Consider the following 19,860-nt stretch of genomic DNA (forward strand, 5'->3'; position numbering starts at 1 on the left):
GTCTCGCAACATCATACCCCTCACTCAGGTGACCCAGCCGGGGTGATCAAGTCCCGACTTACGTCCCAGTAGCTACCCTCGATCAGTCCCATTAGGGAAAAACCAGGGCCACACAATCCGTTCCTCCTGAACTACTCTGCCGGGACTGGGAGTTACCATTCTGGCGCGTGGAAGGACTAGGCTCTGTGGGTTTTGACTCCTGTCCGGGCCCCTCCTACGTCTCACCAGGTCCACTCCTGCTCTCACCAGGTCAGGCCCTGTGCGTTGCACCAGACTCCCAGACTCAATTCATGTAAGCAAATTAAACTTCAATTTGCAATATAATATATCGGTGTATCAATTAAATTAGTTGGCATGATTTTACATTCAAACTATTTAATAGTTTTGTATATTGTGCAAGAAGAGCATGGCTGCATCCAAAATCACATACTAACATTACATGAACTATTTAGCATGCCAAATATTTTTTTTGTTTAGTTTAGTTTAGCTTATTTCGGACCTTTCACATGTATAACAATACATAATGCATTATTACCATGATATCCGAAAGCTTAGGAGCTGCAAAACAATATGAGAAATACATACTAAATTCAGGAATGCGCCCAAAATCACATACCATACAGTACATTATGCCACATTACTTTTTTTAATATGTCCGAAAGCTTGGTATGTCCGAAGTGAAAACCTACTGTTTGTGTTTACTAATGATGCTAAATAATAAACAGTATAGGCTGAAAATAGCATACAGTGTAGTAGGCTAGTACTGTATGTGGTTTAAGTCGCAAAACTTGCATTGTAATTACAATGTTCACTTTAACTTTGAAGTTGTTTTTTTTAAATCAACAGCTTAGGTATGGCTATAGGGTGGTTTCATTAACCAAATTAACCATATTGTTTCCAATACGTTGAAACACAAAATTAATGCAGTATCCGTATACCAGTATTAAAACCATGGATACTTTCAGCGTTGATACTGAAATAGACACACACAGGCACGCCCAGACGTGATACTTAAGGTGATTTAATTAATGGCTGTTGAGTGTTGACATGCCTAGACTCGTCCGCACCGCATATGTGTGTGTGTGTGTGTGTGGGTGGGTGGGTGGGTGTGTGTGAGAGAGAGAGAGAGTGAGAGAGATTTGCATGTCAAAGCTCCGCCCATTACCCAGACTCATCTGAGACAATAAAAGATTGACCTTCAGTTCAGACCAAGCACACACAACTTCTTCCATGTGAGAGAGGACTGCCTTTCTTTCCACTGCTGCTACACAGGAGGGAATACAGACCAAGACTGCTGCTGACTTGAACAAGAACCTGGATTAACTGAAAGTCAACTTCAGGGAACATTCTATCAGGAGAAGGGAGTGTTACCGCCACGGACTGGCTGATTTCCTAGCTGTCTTGATCAGGTTGATTGTATAGTTTCACTGAGAGACGTAATGGCTTCCCAGTTGTCTCTTTCAGAAGAGGATTTTCCCTGTCCTGTGTGTCGTGACATCTTTGTAGATCCCGTTGTCCTGTTATGCAGCCACAGCTTCTGCAAGGGCTGTCTGCACACGTGGTGGAGAGAGAAGCAAACAAGGTTATGTCCAGTTTGCAAGGAAATATCTTCGTTGGATCAGCCACCCTGTAACCAGGCCTTGAGGAACTTGTGTGAGGCCTTCACACAGGAGAGACGTCAGAGAGCTTCAAAACGTCAGAGGACTTCACCAGGGTCTGAGCTTCTCTGCAATGTGCATGACGAGAAACTCAAGCTCTGCTGCCTGGAATGTCAACAGCCAGTGTGTTTTGTGTGTCTTCATTCAGAGAAACACACCAACCACAGTTTCAAACCCATCGATGAAGGTGCACTGGACTACAAGGAGGAAGTCCAGAAATCCCTGACACGTTTGCAGAAGAAAATGAAGGTATTTAATGATGTTAGGAGTCAATATGCGCAGACGGCACAATACATTAAGGGGCAGGCCCAGTACACAAAGAGCAGGATCGAGGGACAGTTTAGACTCAAAGCACACATACAGTCACTCTACATAGCTAGTCTATGTTAGATTATAACTGCAGATTATACATTGTATCATTATAAGGGACTCATTATAAGAAAGCATTACTCCAAATGTACAGTTTTATAACACAGTAACTATAATATGGTTAAGTGCTAGATGCCTAATTTATAATGTGTTTGCATTCATACCATGTGTCATTTTACAATGGGTTATAGTTATTTTTAGACAAAGCATATTTAAGTATTATAGTAGTATAGTTGAAATTATGACTTAAAACTATACATTGTCATAAGCAAATGATAATACAATAATGCTTCATGGGAATTGTTAGCATCATAGTAGTGTTTCACATGTACATTCATTGTGATGATGCCTATAAGCTATGCAGTTTCTAATGGTATCCCATGTTTTTCTTCTTTTCAGCAGAGAGATGATAGCTGCACACCTGAAATGAGCATTCTCCAAGGGTCTTCCACTACGATTCCTGACTCTACCACAGAGGCCTTTGTGCCGTTTCTTTGTGCCGTTTCCTAATTGTTTGTTTTTCTTACCATGATCACATTAGGAGAGAAAACAATAGCACAGGCGTGCTATTGTTTTCTCTCTTAATGTGATGATCACCTCTGCATCCAGCTTTGTATCAGGTCAGGTCACCTCACTTTGCATGTAAATGCTTTCCCCCAACATTTCTCTGCAACCACTGAAATCAGACGATGACCTGCTGCTGACCATTTAGCATCATAATGATGAAGTGCATTGTGGCATTTCCTAATGGTTTGTTTTACAACGTGCATTTATACAGTGCCTGGGCTTTGTTTACTGTGATCTCCTGTGGAAGCAGAGTCCTCGTAGGATCAGAGTCCAGCTGGACTGCGACAGAGGAAAGCTGTCGTTCTCTGATCCCGACACCAACACGCACATACAAACCTTCACGCACACTTTCACTGATACTCTCTTTCCATTCATCAGCGCTACTGCTACTATGAAAATGCTACCAGGGAAGGTCATTGTCTCGAACAATGATGTTGATGACTAGACTATAGAACAATTATATAAAAGCCATCGTTGTTTTATAGTGAGCGTGTAGTTATTTAAAGAATGTAATGCCAAATACAATTTGTTGTGCATCAAAAATAACGAGAGCCTAAAGGAAGATTAGCATGTATTTCATTAGCTCTATTGTAAATAATGTTGAATTCAGTGTAATTGGTCTTCTAATATGGAATCACTGTACCATTATGCATAAATGTCAAAAGGTTTTATTGCTATTGTTCACGTTGTCAATATCTTGTCATGCTACAAAAATAATTCAATTATGATTATTTTTGGTCTGACTTCTAAACAACACTGTAATGATGAAATATGTTTAATTCAAATAAACATATATCTATTGTGCAATTTGAGTCTGTTGTTCAGTTCTTTTAAAGCAAAGCACTATTGGTTTCAAATTTACTACTAGCTTTTTTTTTTAAACTCATCCAGTCAGTCTCCAAATTGTGACTATATATTATAGGCCTAGAAAGATTATATGAAGTCGGTGTAAGGTGGTTCATGGTGGGTTTTCACGATTCTATAGACTAGAAGTCTTATGGCAGAGTGTGTGCAATCTTTCACTAAAACTGGTGTGTAGCTATTGTTTTAAAAGGGCACTATTGTAAAGACGCCCACTGGTCAGGGTATCTGAAGGTGGGGGGTATGAGCGTGGGGAGGCGACGTTGCCCGCGTGCCGAACTTGGTGTTTTATTTATTTATTTATTCTATTTTTAGCCTATTCCCGGCCAAAATACCGAGGTAGGCATGCTTTGGCTAGGCAAAAATGGCACAGTCGCCGTTCAATCAATCTTAACCCGGTCGATGCCAAACTTTGCACACACACTCTCTAGATGTCAACGATGAACCTCTGCCCCAAATTTTCCAGAATGGCCTGTTATAGCACCACCATGAGGCAGCTTTTCACCATTTTTACCTATAACTGAACAGGCCCGGTGCCACGAGGCGTCAACCCGACCTCCTTGACCCCTAGAAAAGGCACAGGAATTTCAACACATGTTAATTCGGTTCAACTGAATGTATGTGTCTGACATGATTGTCTGCCATTGGGGGGGCGTTCCTGCCATTGGGGGGGAGGGGTGCCATTGATGCAGTGGATCAGAGAGAGTGGGCTGTGGACTATTGTGGACACGCTGAATAATGTATTCTCTGAGCACAGACTCAGTTCACTTAATGCGGCCTGCAGGTTAATATCGGAATAATGATATGTTATTGATTTCAGCTGTTACAATTCCAAACATGCAAACATGACCCGCTTTAATTACTTCAGTCTATATCAGTAGCTTAATGACTAGTACTAGTCTTTTTTATGTCCAATGTATTTTCATTTCAGTTCATAATCATAAAGTTAACATAACATATAAATGTATTTGAAATTCAATAAATCTTTTCAGGATTCCAATTAAAAAATAGGTGAAAATAATTCAGGCTACCAAAATAGCAAAAAAGCAGATCTACAAGCTCAAAACGCATCGCACTGCGACACGTTTGGAGCTTGTAGATCAGCTACTTTTGACTATATGCATTGTGGCCCTCTGGAGTGACTTTGATATATAGTGGCCCTCTCCATCATCAAAGTTGCCCACCCCTGCCCTATCCAATGTTTTGTTTTGTAGCCTACTGCTGATGTTGGAAAATGGCAATAATAGCACAGTAAAGATGATAATAATCTAATATGATTTGTGTAGTTCTTTATAGATCCAGCCGCTTCATTTTTATCTCAAAGTGCACCAGATTGAAGCATTTATCGCAAATTAAAAAAATATATCTGGAGCCCAGGGGGGCAAGCCCCCCCCCCCCCCCCCCCCCGGACCCCCCTGGCGGGCCAGCACTATCATTCAAATCTTGCATAGGACCACCTGAGTCCTACAACAATTTACAATTACAATTTAGGCATTTAGCAGACGCTCTTAATCCAGAGTGATTTACATTAGGCAAGAACAAAAGCATGGGAATACATCACATATATAAAATGCATTTATCATTAAACATGCGTAAGCTAAGAACGTAACTAGAACATATCTATATAATGACACTATACATATAAACTATACATATATACTATGCTATACATATGTACTATGATGTGCTATGACTACATACAATGCAATTATTGTGCTGTCTACATGACATGCTATAAGTCTGTTTCAAATGCTATCTAAGTCTAAAAGTGCTATCTAAGGGGTAGGATAACTGTCAGTTGGGGTAGGACAACTGACACTGCCTGCTTGATTTAACAACGCAATATGATTATTTTTTTGCCCCCTCAAAAATCTCAAATGAAATTGTCATTTCATCCTTCAGCCGGCCCTGTAACTGCACCAATCTGCGTGAAATGTTGCATGCACACTCCCTAGAGGCCAAGGACAAACCTTTGACATGCATATTTCTGCCTTTTAGAGCGCCACCAGGAGGACGACTTTTGTAAAACACATTTTTGGATATAACTAAAAAATCACACCTGTGTGAACTGAGTGGTGCAAATCCCCCCCACCCCCCCCCCACTCTCTCTCTCGCTCTCTCTCTCATTAGCAGGCAACAGTGCAGCACTATCTCTCTCTCTCTGTTTCTGGCACAACAGCGCCACTTTTGGTACTCATTGGTACTGGTGCTCATTCACGTCACACACAAACATAGTCACACACATAGTCACACACATAGTTGAACACGGACATTGCTGTTCCTTGGAGTGGTTGCACCACTCAAAAAAAAAAACATTGCATGGATGCACCTGGGACGTGATCAAGGGAGTGATCAAGTCCCGACTTACGTCCCAGTAGCTACCCTCAATCAGTCCAACTAGGGAAAACACAATCCGTTGGAACTACTCCAGAACTACTCTGCCAGGGCTGGGAGGTACACTTCTGGCGCATGGAGGGACTAGGCTCTGTGGGTTGTCTCCTGTCCGGGCCCCTCCTACGTCTCACCAGGTCCACTCCTGCTCTCACCAGGCTCAGGACCTGTGCGTTACACCAGAGTCCCAGCACCAGACAGTTCATTCAGGAGTGGTGGGCAATGGTTCCGCAGGGACATGGTGCTGCGGTTCCGCTTGCTGCTTGCATGGCCCTCCCAAAGGCCTCACCGAGGGTTGTTGGGCTTCCTCCTCACGGAGGACACAGGCTGGGGCGCTAACCCATACTGCTCACCCGGGTGCCGTCTACATTCCAGCTGTCACCCGTCTCTCCGGTGGTCACCAGACTATACAGGGTTGTCAAAATTCCTATGAGTCACTATAAATCCTCCTTAGTCATGTACTCAAGACGGATCTGTCAGATATTTTATATTCCATCCTAATTGGCTAACATATTGGCTTTCAAATTTTGCAGGATTGGCCCGTTTTGAACAAAAAGCCTCAAATCATGAACACAGCGTGCAATTTGACGTGAAATCTTTCACGCACTTTCCTACTAGGCTGAGGAATATAGCCCACCCATTTCACATTGGCCTGTTATAGCACCACCAACAGGTGGATTGTGTGTGTGTGCGTGCGTGCGATCAACACGGATCTGCAACATTTCCCATATTCCATCCTGATTGGCATTGGAACAAACAAACAAAAAACATGTTTATATTACTCCTGAACATTCCTATCCTCCTGGTGGAGACATGTGCCCAGAAGGGCACTTTTTCTAGTTTAATCTACTTTTGATTGATTGATTGATTGATTGATGATTGAATACTTAATCAGTTTGCAAATAGTACAGTGGTACGATTAAACAATTGTGCTAAAAGGATAACAAAACATGCGAACAGATTAAGTATAGGTAGAATCAATCCTGTATTCATCAATCATCACCAAAACTTTTGCTAAAACGGGGTAGAAACATTTCAGAGATTTAACAAAGAACTGCATTGCAGAACCAATGCAAATAGGGTCATCCTTATATTATTTTGGGATGAAGATATTGATTTCCAAACTATTCTTTTCATTCACATGATGTCCTTTACATTTCCAACTGTCTTCTAGAGCCCAGCCCTAAGACACAGAATGTAGAGGGGTGCCACGATGATAATTGAGTGCCGTGTGAAGTGAGTGGTGCAACTCCGTGTGGAGGTCCCCGGGGGGCTGTGCCCGGGGGTGTGCCAGTATGTCACTGTACTATACTGGCACACCCGAAATCACCATATATACAGTTAATATGTGCGTGTGTGTTTGTTAGGTTGCGCACAGGTGGTGAAAAACAACCATGCTGTTTTCGTGCTCAGACGCACCCAGCCACCCAGCCAGCCACCCACACACATAGCTCCGTAAGGGAGTGGTTGCACCACTCAAAAACATCTGTTTTGTATGTGTCTATGCCATGGTGTTAACATTACTCTAATTATAATAGAAACTCGTAGCAAAAAAATATTACTTCTGAATTATTTTATTCAGAAGTATTTATTCTGAATGAAGACCCCTCATGTAACCACGGCCAATGTCCGGCCAAGCACCCTGGGCACAATATATCTTCTCTTCGCAGAAGATGAGTAAGGCTGGGACCGACCGAGGCTACCGGCCAAGTGGATCGAGGCAGCATACTGTAGCTTGATAGGTCCACTTTGAGTTGAGGCCAGCACACAATCACTGCACCAGTATGACCGGCCACCAAATGGTGGCAGTACTGCACTGCAATAACAGATAAATAAATCTCTGCTATTACACATTAGTTACTTTCCACTCCTGCCCCGCGAACGGACGGCCGCGTGGCGGGCGGCAGGGTCATCCCTGTCCCTCATGGAAGTATGTGATATCAGTCATATGCTTCACAATTTATGTAAATGATTCAAGTCAAATATACACAATATTCCAAACATGGGGTCAATTTCCTTCATGAGTCTGAAAAGCAGGCTATACAGTGTTGGGTTATCCAGTCGTCAAATTCTAATGTATTTTGGGTTTGATTGATTGTGAATACAATTTCAATCAATCAATCAATCAGTCAATGAATCAATCAATCAGCATTGGAGACTGCAAGCGGTCACAGAATATTGGCCAACAGTTACAAGCATTCTCAAAAGAATACCTTTTCTTTTTTTTCACATCTTAATTAATTTTGAGCACCTATAGTCTATTAAATATTAATTAAATATTGTTAGAATAGGAATGATGGCAAACATGTCAATTTATGTAAGCAAATTAAACTTCGATTCGCAATATAATATATCGGTGTATCAATTAAATTAGTTAGGCATGATTTTACATTCAAACTATTTAATAGTTTTGTATATTGTGCAAGAAGAGCATGGCTGCATCCAAAATCACATACTAACATTACATGAACTATTTAGCATGCCAAATTATTTTTTTGTTTAGTTTAGTTTCGCTTATTTCGGACCTTTCACATGTATAACAATACATAATGCATTATTACCATGATATCCGAAAGCTTAGGAGCTGCAAAACAATATGAGAAATACATACTAAATTCAGGAATGCGCCCAAAATCACATACCATACAGTACATTATGCCACATTACTTTTTTAAATATGTCCGAAAGCTTGGTATGTCCGAAGTGAAAACCTACTGTTTGTGTTTACTAATGATGTTAAATAATAAACAGTATAGGCTGAAAATAGCATACAGTGTAGTAGGCTAGTACTGTATGTGGTTTAAGTCGCAAAACTTGCATTGTAATTACAATTGAGTACCACAGACGAAAAACAGTCTAAGTCGAAATTTCAGACTGACCCCTCCACGAAAACGCCTCGTTGTCCTGAACCCTTATCTATCATTTATATATTATGGATCAATAGTGTGGACTTAGACTGTTATTCGTCTGTGGTACTCAATTGTCACTTTAACTTTTAAGTTGTGTTTTTTTTTTAAATCAACAGCTTAGGTATGGCTATAGGGTGGTTTCATTAACCAAATTAACCATATTGTTTCCAATACGTTGAAACACAAAATTAATGCAGTATCCGTATACCAGTATTGATACCATGGATACTTTCAGCGTTGATACTGAAATAGACACACACGGGCACGCCCAGACGTGATACTTAAGGTGATTTAATGAATGGCTGTTGAGTGTTGACATGCCTAGACGCAGCCGCATGCATGTATGTGTGTGTGTGTGTGTGGGTGGGTGGGTGGGTGGGTGTGTGTGTGAGAGATTTGCATGTCAAAGCTCTGCCCATTACCCAGACTCATCTGAGACAATAAAAGATTGACCTTCAGTTCAGACCAAGCACACACACAACTTCTCCCATGTGAGAGAGGACTGCATGCTGCTATACAGGAGGGAAAACCAACACTGCTGCTGACTTGAACAAGAACCTGGATTAACTGAAAGTCAACTTCAGGGAACATTATATCAGGAGAAGGGAGTGTTACCGCCACGGACTGGCTGATTTCCTAGCTGTCTTTATCAGGGTGATTGTATAGTTTCAGTGAGAGACGTAATGGCTTCCCAGATGTCTCTTTCAGAAGAGGATTTTTCCTGTCCTGTGTGTCGTGACATCTTTGTAGATCCCGTTGTCCTGTTATGCAGCCACAGCTTCTGCAAGGGCTGTCTGCACACGTGGTGGAGAGAGAAGCAAACAAGGTTATGTCCAGTTTGCAAGGAAATATCTTCGTTGGATCAGCCACCCTGTAACCGGGCCTTGAGGAACTTGTGTGAGGTCTTCACACAGGAGAGACGTCAGAGAGCTTCAAAACGTCAGAGGACTTCACCAGGGTCTGAGCTTCTCTGCAATGTGCATGCCGAGAAACTCAAGCTCTGCTGCCTGGAATGTCAACAGCCAGTGTGTGTTGTGTGTCTTCATTCTGAAAAACACACCAACCACCGTTTGGTGTGTTTCAGACCCATCGGCGAAGTTGCACTGGACCACAAGGAGGAAGTCCAGAAATCATTGAAGCCTTTGCAGAAGAAACTGAAGACATTCAATGATGTTAGGAGTAAATGTGTGCAAACAGCAGAATACATTAGGTTCCAGGCCAGGCACACAAAGTGTAGAATTAAGGAGCAGTTTAAAAAGCTCCATCAGTTTCTACACGAGGAAGAGGAGACAAGCATCACTGCTCTGAAGGAGGAAGAGGAGAGGAAGTGTCAGTTGATGAAAGAGAAGATCGAGGGTCTGAACAAAGACATATTAACCCTCTCACACACAATCACAGACATAGAGGAGGAGCTGAGAGCTGAACACATCTCATTCCTACAGAACTACAAGACAACAATGGAAAGAGTCCAGTTCACACTGCAGGACCCACAGCTGGTCTCGGGGGCACTGATAGACGTGGTCAAACACCTGGGCAACCTGACCTTCAGAGTCTGGGACAAGATGAAGGACATGGTGCCCTACACTCCCGTCATTCTGGACCCCAACACTGCCAAACCAGGACACGTCCTGTCTGATGATCTGACCAGTGTGAGAACTGAAATGCGCTGGGTTCCTGACAACCCTGAGAGGTTTGACTACTTGGACATTGTCCTGGGTTCTGAGGGCTTTAACTCAGGGACTCACAGCTGGGATGTTGATGTTGAAGAAATCATGGAATGATATGTTTAATTCAAATAAATGTCTATACTATATTGTGTGATTTGCGTTCAGTTGTTCAGTTCTGTTAAGCAAAACACATTAGTTCAATATCAATGCTTTATTTGTTTTACTCATCCAGTCTTCAAATTGTGACTATAGGTCAGGATATGAAGCCATCATTTCATTGTATGGTAGTGGGTTTTCATGATTATTTTTTGTTAGTGTAAGTGATGGACCAGAGAGATTGAATAAGACATGCAAACATACAGTATACAAACCATACATAGAGAGAAGTAGTTTGTCAGCATTTTGTTTGTATGGAACTGCTGGTATTCACAGACTCTGTGTTTGCGTGAATGCAAATCATTCTTACAAACGACATGAATTAGATTCTACATATGAATGAAAGTCATTAACAAATGAAATGTCTGGGCTGGGTTGCATTGGTGTCTTTAAGTCTTGGTAAACTCAACAAGCTGCATTGTGTATTTATATTTGGTATTTTCTTTGGGTGGAACAGGCTGTTTTTAGTCTAGCTTCTTAACTCCATCGTAGATCATCATCATCAAGAAAAAATATAGCTGCAAGCAGCGATATGATCGAGGGGCCAATTTGCAGCAATAAGAAAAAGACTATGCAATACGCACAATAAGTGAGGCACACTTTAAGGGCTGCGGAGCTGTTGCTTGGCTGTTCAACTAATCCGAAGGGCCACCCTTCCTGGCTACCAGATGGGATTAGGGACGCCTCCTAGCCTTGGTCTAGACTCTAGAGCGTTAGTGAGTTCTCTCTAACGCCTGGCCAGGCACTAACTGCTGCACATGGACAGAAAATTCCACTGCCATGTGTGGGCTCCTGACTTTTAGTAAAAATAAACAAAACTACTTTGCTGTCACTCACTGAAACAAAAGCTGTTTTGTGTTGTTGAAAGTCTATTCTCCAGGGTGGGAATCCTCTCAGGGCCTCTTCTCAGGTCTTTTGCTGCTTTTTGGGTTAAGGTTAGGTTTAGGTATAGTTTTACTGAGTTTGGTTATGTCAGCCATTTAAATGTCTTCCATGTTTCTATGGCTTATTGTGCATATTGCATATTGCATTTGCTTTCCTGCTTGGCCTTCATTATCGCTGCTTGCAGCTATATTTATTATTATTATTGTTACCCTTATTATTATTATTATTATTAATTATTATTATTATTATTAATAATAATAATAAACGTAATAATAAACATAAAGCTGCAATCCGTACCCCTACATAGGATTCTAATCCAAGGTCCCCATGTGAGCATCAACAAGTCAAGTTGTTTACGTTTGAGTTCGATGCAATACTCTGACCCACCAGTAGGTGTCCTAACTGACCACAGGATGTAAATGTCTGTCTCAGTAGAATAGCTACAACCACTATGATTATTATATCAAAGGAGTGATATCATTTCATCTCACTATTTGCACTCATAGAACTTCTAAATGGTTCACAATTGAATTCATTCCAAAGAACCCCCATAGCTCTGAGTGTATAAATGGAACCAAATGGATCCAAGGGTCCATACATTCAGAGTTACAGACCTGTAAAGCCCAAGCCACACCAAAGGGTCGGGTTGGGACAAAACTGTTTTTAAAGTAAACCTAAACCACACCAATGCAACTCATTGAGTTGCAATGCGTTGCATTTGTGTGGTTGCATTTGTGTGGTCTACGTCTACCTTAAAAAACGTTTTGTCCCCTTTGGTGTGGTTTGGGCTTAAGGGTCTATTTAGAACCCCTGACGGTCCCTGGACACCACTTTGAGAAACATGGTACTAAATGTCTATGTAGTGTACTAGCCAGATTATGTACCAAATCCAATACCTAATGTGTTGTTTTACATACACTTCTAAGTGCAGGTCTATATGATGTCATACTTTATCTCATCACTAGTACACTTCCGATCTACAAGCACTCTGAGCTTGTAGATTGGCTATTGTCAACTTAACTATTGTGCACACTTGGGAATGGAAATCTAGTGAGGTCTGTTATCTTGCCCACTTATAGGTATAAGTAGTGTAGTTATAGTAGTATTACTGTTAAGTTTGTAGGCTCGCACTCACTCAGACACCAGAATACCAATACCAAACCAGATGGATAAAATGGAACAGTTCTTATTTATTGACATAATAAAGATGATATGATGGCAACAATGATGGCGATAAGCTAAAATAGAAACAAAGAAAAACAAATTCAACCAAAGTAACAATAATGAACAATTGCACCAAATGAGTGCTTTTTGAAGGCCTTCTGCAATCTGTGCAGGTGTGTTCCACTCACTACTCAACTCAGTGCAGGTGTGTTGCAACTTGCAACTTGCAAGTGCCCAATTTAACCATTTTGTTGGACCCCACACATGCAGAGACACTGAGGTGCCTGACCACTCAACCCAGAACCCAGGGTAGAGGGGTTCAGTGAATGCACACTGGAAGGTGTACAGGTGTGTCAGCGTGTCAGAGGAGACTCTGTAGAAGGACAGGGTGCCAGCAGGCCAGTCCAGATACACTCCGACCCTGTTGGAGCCAGAGGGGGGTACTGGGATGAGATGGTCCTTCCCATTATGACAGGCAATGTAACTGGCAGGAGAGCATTCCAGTCTCCAAGACCCGCCATAGTACCCCAGCTCGCTGTCTGCACCCCGCCCTAACCTTCTGATTCGTCTGGATGTGAGGGCGATAGACACCCACTGACTCCATTCTACCTCCCAGTAGTGGCGTCCAGTCAGGCCCTCAATGCACAGCACCTGCGACAATCTGTCTGGATGATGGGGATACGGCTGCTCCTCTGTTTCCCATGACACCTTCCTGTTCCCATCAGACAGAGACAGGTGTCGGTAGGCTGTGTTTGGGTCCAATGTGAGAGGACAGGCGTCTGATGGGCAGAACAAGACACACAGTCAATAAACCATCATTCGCTATACAAGCCTTTGTCTTGTTCCAGTCTACAAGGCATACAAGTGTGTGTGTGTGTGTGTGTGTGTGTGTGTGTGTGTGTGTTTATTTTATATTTCATTATGACTTTTGTTTTTGTTAGTTTTTTATTGTAATAGTCTATTCAGTTAGAGGTTATATTCAACAGGGTCAGAAAAAGAGCAAAAAATAGCATATCTACAACCTCACAACGTGTCGCACCACAACAAGTTGTGAGCTGGCAGGCCTGCTATTTTTGCTCTTTTTGAAACTAAGGACATTTTCTCTAGGTTTCTAGTTAATTTGATTAGTTTTGTAAACGCAATGCAGTTGTCGTTTTTATTTTTGCAAAGCTACATTTTGTAACTAAAAACTACTTTTTGTAATTATGTTAATTTTAGTTAGTTATATAGTTAGTTATAACCCTGAAAACTATATAGTAAACACATGCTGCTCACATCTTCTGAGGAGTTCCGGTTTAACATGGTGCTCTCCTACATGGTCCACACTGTAGGCGTGGAGACGAGAGCAGCCACCAATCCTGGGTGGGCGATCAGTTCCTCACAGGTGAGAAGGAACCTGGCCACGCCTCCGTGACCAGAGCATCAATAATTAGTGCTGATTGGCAATGAAGCCAACACCCAAGCCTCTGTCACAGAACACTGCAGCTCACCACCTGGACTGAAGACAGAACACACAGACCAACACAATAGTAGAACTCTAATAATAATAAATATGGCCAGGGGGCATCACATATATATACACAGTAGTAGATGGAGGTGGAAGGGGTGGATGGAGGGATTGTTCTAGACCACGTGGGCAGTAAGAACAGGTAGGTGATGGCGCACAGGTGTATTTATGCTGCGGTGATTGTGATGGGATTGGCCAGGTGATAATGAAAGGCAGGTGAGTTTGATAAGGAGGGGGGAGTGGTTGATAAGGAGGGGGGAGTGGTTAAGGTGAGCGGAAGGAGGTCTCTTCTCCTTCCCTTTGCACCATTGATGACTTTAACAACCGAATGTCGAATTGTGACGCGTTTTGGGCTTGTAGATCGGCTATTTTTGCTATGACAGTAATATGCGATGTGGCCCTCTGGAGTGAGTGTAGAAATATAGTGGCCCTCTCTCCATCAAGTTGCCCACCCCTAATCGTTTTACAGTGGGCTTTGTGGATCATCTTCAAATGTACACAGTCAACGCTCAGTACACAACAAGGTCAACGAGCTAATACCATGTGCTTAACCATGTGTTACTATTACTAAGTGTGCATTCCAGACACAACACAACGGTCCTGTTGTACTGTTGTTTGGTTGTCTCCACCAGGCCGAAGGCATTAGTCTACTGGAATGTTCATGAACCCAGAAATGGTGGTTAGTATAAACTTTTATGATTCAAATGTAATCTATAGGCTTAGAAGATGATATTAAGCTTGGTTGCTAAAAGTTGCACGTTGAGCAATTTGAGTTATTAGCATAATATGTGACCATACCATTAACATCCTGTATAAGGCAAAAACATAAATGTTTATCATGCTTTATGACATGTGACATGTCAAACTAGGGGGTTTTCATGATGCTGAATCCATTCCAAGAATTATTTTTGCAAAAAAAACACTCCTTGGCCTAAAAATGGCCATCACCGTCTTGAGTTAATGTGATGAGGTCAGCATATTTGGGCAAGCGGCTATGGACAAAGGGACAGCATGCTACAAAATCGACTTCACATCTGCTGCAGAGAAGAGTGATACGGTTGCAGGGAAACACACTCGCCGAGGTTATCCGCGCCTAGATTTCTCAGAACCCATAGACGAAAGGTTTTAGATGCATTTCATGTCCACTAGTGCGGCCTATTGCGGGCTACTACCACCAGACTCCACTACTTCTTGAACCATACTAAGCCATTACTACTGCCAGTGTCAACTTAAGGCCTCCTATGTAGTATGTTTTATTAACTGAGTTGTACATCAATAAAGGGTATTGAGGACATTGGAGTAATGTCCTCTCATTTACTTTGGTAACACATGTTGCATTTGTATAGCACCTTTTATACAAGGTGCATATATTCATACACTAATGGCAGAGGGAACCATGTGAGGCACCAACCTGCTCATCTGGAGCAGTTAGGGGTTCAACGTCTTGCTCAAGGACACTTCTGGGGGAGGTCAGGATCGAACTGGGAACCTTCTGGACCTGTAAAGAACTATACAGGGAACAACAGGTTATTTGTTTGACCGTAACGTGGTGCTATATAATAACCTCAATGACCTCAACCACCACAAAGAACCACTACAAAAAACACACCATATATATTATGTTTGTGTGTAGGGGCCCAGAACTTGTGGACATCCAGTTTTGCTCCATTTTGTGTGTCTGATTGTGCAGGGTGTTGCTCATTTATCAGCTCAGTGAAAGGTTACTTGGAAATTTGAAAATGAAAGGCACTTTCTAATTTTACCTTTATATGCGTGGACTAGAACTCCATTGCTTTCATTTTTAATGCTGTTTATTCACGTACACACAATCTACCGTGAATTGCGTGTGATTACCTTCCTTGTAACCCCTCAAAAATGTCCGCTCATGCCAAAAAAGAAAGGTTTCAACAAAATATGGACTACTATTTATGTACTGAAGTCGAAGGTAATAATAATATATACTCTGACCATCTTAGAGACAAGGAATAGGAGTTACAGGCGATTGAAAGAAATGGATAGAATGGATGCTTATGGCGACGACGATCTAAGATGGGCGATCCAGTCCTGTGCTAACAACACAGCTAGCTAACCGGCTAACGTGAGTAGAATTTTGGCTCGAGCAATCGAACGCGCTATAAAAGCTCAATTGCCGAAGGCCGTCGGCAATGGCGTTAAGCGCCAGTATCAAAATTAGGCTTCAATTGACTTTAATCGTCGGCAATGGCGCGGATGGTGTTAATTCATTTTGAGCACCTATAGTCTATTAAATATTGTTAGAATAGGAATGATGGCAAAAATGTCAATTCATGTAAGCAAATTAAACTTCAATTCTCAATATAATATATCGGTGTATCAACTAAATTAGTTGGCATGATTTTACATTCAAACTATTTAATAGTTTTGTATATTGTGCAAGAAGAGCATGGCTGCATCCAAAATCACATACTAACATTACATGAACTATTTAGCATGCCAAATTATTTTTTAGTTTAGTTTAGTTTCGCTTATTTCGGACCTTTCACATGTATAACAATACATAATGCATTATTACCATGATATCCGAAAGCTTAGGAGCTGCAAAACAATATGAGAAATACATACTAAATTCAGGAATGCGCCCAAAATCACATACCATACAGTACATTATGCCACATTACTTTTTTGAATATGTCCGAAAGCTTGGTATGTCCAAAGTGAAAACCTACTGTTTGTGTTTACTAATGATACTAAATACTAAACAGTATAGGCTGAAAATAGCATACAGTGTAGTAGGCTAGTACTGTATGTGGTTTAAGTCGCAAAACTTGCATTGTAATTACAATTTTCACTTTAACTTTTAAGTTGTGTTTTTTTAAATCAGCAGCTTAGGTGTGGCTATAGGGTGGTTTCATTAACCAAATTAACCATATTGTTTCCAATACGTTGAAACACAAAATGAATGCAGTATCCATATACCAGTATTGATACCATGGATACTTTCAGCGTTGATACTGAAATAGACACACACAGGCACGCCCAGACGTGATACTTAAGGTGATTTAATGAATGGCTGTTGAGTGTTGACACGCCTAGACTCGTCCGCACCGCATGTGTGTGTGTGGGTGGGTGGGTGTGTGTGAGAGAGAGAGTGAGAGAGATTTGCATGTCAAAGCTCCGCCCATTACCCAGACTCATCTGAGACAATAAAAGATTGACCTTCAGTTCAAACCAAGCACACACACAACTTCTCCCATGTGAGAGAGGACTGCCTTTCTTTCCACTGCTGCTATACAGGAGGGAATACAGACCAAGACTGCTGTTGACTTGAACAAGAACCTGGATTAACTGAAAGTCAACTTCAGGGAACATTCTATCAGGAGAAGGGAGTGTTACCGCCACGGACTGGCTGATTTCCTAGCTGTCTTGATCAGGGTGATTGTATAGTTTCACAGAGAGACGTAATGGCTTACCAGTTGTCTCTTTCAGAAGAGGATTTTTCCTGTCCTGTGTGTCGTGACATCTTTGTAGATCCCGTTGTCCTGTTATGCAGCCACAGCTTCTGCAAGGGCTGTCTGCACACGTGGTGGAGAGAGAAGCAAACAAGGTTATGTCCAGTTTGCAAGGAAATATCTTCGTTGGATCAGCCACCCTGTAACCGGGCCTTGAGGAACTTGTGTGAGGCCTTCACACAGGAGAGACGTCAGAGAGCTTCAAAACGTCAGAGGACTTCACCAGGATCTGAGCTTCTCTGCAATGTGCATGCCGAGAAACTCAAGCTCTGCTGCCTGGAATGTCAACAGCCAGTGTGTGTTGTGTGTCTTCATTCAGAGAAACACACCAACCACAGTTTCAAACCCATCGATGAAGTTGCACTGGACTACAAGGAGGAAGTCCAGAAATCCCTGACACGTTTGCAGAAGAAAATGAAGGTATTTAATGATGTTAGGAGTTATGTTAGAATATGCGCAGACGGCACAATACATTAAGGGGCAGGCCCAGTACACAAAAAGCAGGATCGAGAGACAGTTTAGAAAGCTGCATCAGTTTCTACGATTGGAAGAGGAGGCTAGAATCTCTGCACTGAGAGAGGAAGAGGAGCAGAAGAGTCAGATGATGAAGGAGAAGATTGAGGGTCTGAACAGAGACATATCAACCCTTGCATCCACAATCACAGCCATGGAGGAGGAGCTGAGAGCTGAACACAGCGAATTCCTGCAGAACTACAAGATCACAATGGAAATAGTCCAGTTCACCCTGCAGGACCCGCAGCTGGTCTCGGGAGCGCTGATAGACGAGGCCAAACACCTGGGGAACCTTACCTACAGAGTCTGGGACAAGATGAAGGACATTGTCTCCTACAGTCCCGTCATTCTGGACCCCAACACCGCCAAACCAGGACACGTCCTCGATGTTGATCTGACCTGCGTGAACATTGGAAGACAGTGGCTTCCGGTTCCTGACAACCCAGAGAGGTTTGAGAACTTGCACATCATCCTGGGCTCCGAGGGCTTTACCTCAGGGACTCACAGCTGGGACGTCGACGTGGGAGACAGCAAGCACTGGTCCATGGGTGTGATAGCGGACTCCTTCGAGAGGAAAGGACGCTGTGGCGGTTCGTTCTGGAAAATAAACTCGGATGCATCCTCGATGGCCTCGCCGGGGTCCACAACGAATCTCCTGTGGAAGCAGAGTCCTCGTAGGATCAGAGTCCAGCTGGACTGCGACAGAGGAAAGCTGTCGTTCTCTGATCCCGACACCAACACGCACATACAAACCTTCACGCACACTTTCACTGATACTCTCTTTCCATTCATCAGCGCTACTGCTACTATGAAAATGCTACCAGGGAAGGTCATTGTCTCGAACAATGATGTTGATGACTAGACTAATTATATAAAAGCCATCGTTGTTTTATAGTGAGCGTGTAGTTATTTAAAGAATGTAATGCCAAATACAATTTGTCGTGCATCAAAAATGATGAGAGCCTAAAGGAAGATTAGCATGTATTTCATTAGCTCTATTGTAAATAATGTCGAATTCAGTGTAATTGGTCTTCTAATCACTGTACCATTATGCATAAATGTCAAAAGGTTTTATTGCTATTGTTCACGTTGTCAATATCTTGTCATGCTACAAAAATAATTCAATTATGATTATTTTTGGTCTGACTTCTAAACAACACTGTAATGATGAAATATGTTTAATTCAAATAAACATATATCTATTGTGCAATTTGAGTCTGTTGTTCAGTTCTTTTAAAGCAAAGCACTATTGGTTTCACATTTACTACTAGCTTTTTTTTAAAAACTCATCCAGTCAGTCTCCAAATTGTGACTATATATTATAGGCCTAGAAAGATTATATGAAGTCGGTGTAAGGTGTTTCATGGTTGTGGGTTTTCACGAATCTATAGACTAGAAGTCTTATGGCAGAGTGTGTGCAATCTTTCACTTTAAAACAATAGCTACATATTGTTTTAAAATGGCACTATTGTGAAGACGCCCACTGGTCAGGGTATCTGAAGGTGGGGGGTATGAGCGTGGGGAGGCGACGTTGCCCGCGTGCCCGTGTTTTATTTATTCTATTTTTAGCCTATTCCCGGCCAAAATACCGAGGTAGGCATGCTTTGGCTAGGCAAAAATGGCACAGTCGCCGTTCAATCAATCTTAACCCGGTCGATGCCAAACTTTGCACACACACTCTCTGGATGTCAACGATGAACCTCTGCCCCAAATTTTCTAGAATGG

At 42.1% G+C, this 19,860-nt stretch overlaps 2 protein-coding genes across 2 annotated transcripts in view; one reads left to right on the forward strand and one right to left on the reverse strand.

Moving 5' to 3' along the window:
- Positions 1 to 19,860, reverse strand: part of LOC306924690 (E3 ubiquitin-protein ligase TRIM21-like) — a 162,269-nt gene that overhangs the window by 121,087 nt on the left and 21,322 nt on the right. The window lies entirely within an intron of this gene.
- On the forward strand, positions 1,440 to 18,997 carry LOC306924914 (E3 ubiquitin-protein ligase TRIM35-like; the record flags this gene model as incomplete). Its single annotated transcript, XM_079503596.1, has 5 exons — positions 1,440 to 1,582; positions 9,840 to 10,445; positions 13,959 to 14,011; positions 17,942 to 18,022; positions 18,510 to 18,997. 5 exons carry the CDS (start codon positions 1,440 to 1,442, stop codon positions 18,995 to 18,997), a joined length of 1,371 nt encoding a protein of 456 aa, XP_079359722.1.

The sequence above is a fragment of the Electrona antarctica genome, assembly GCF_951216825.1.
Source record: "Electrona antarctica genome assembly, chromosome: 6".
In the NCBI taxonomy this organism is placed as follows: domain Eukaryota; kingdom Metazoa; phylum Chordata; class Actinopteri; order Myctophiformes; family Myctophidae; genus Electrona; species Electrona antarctica.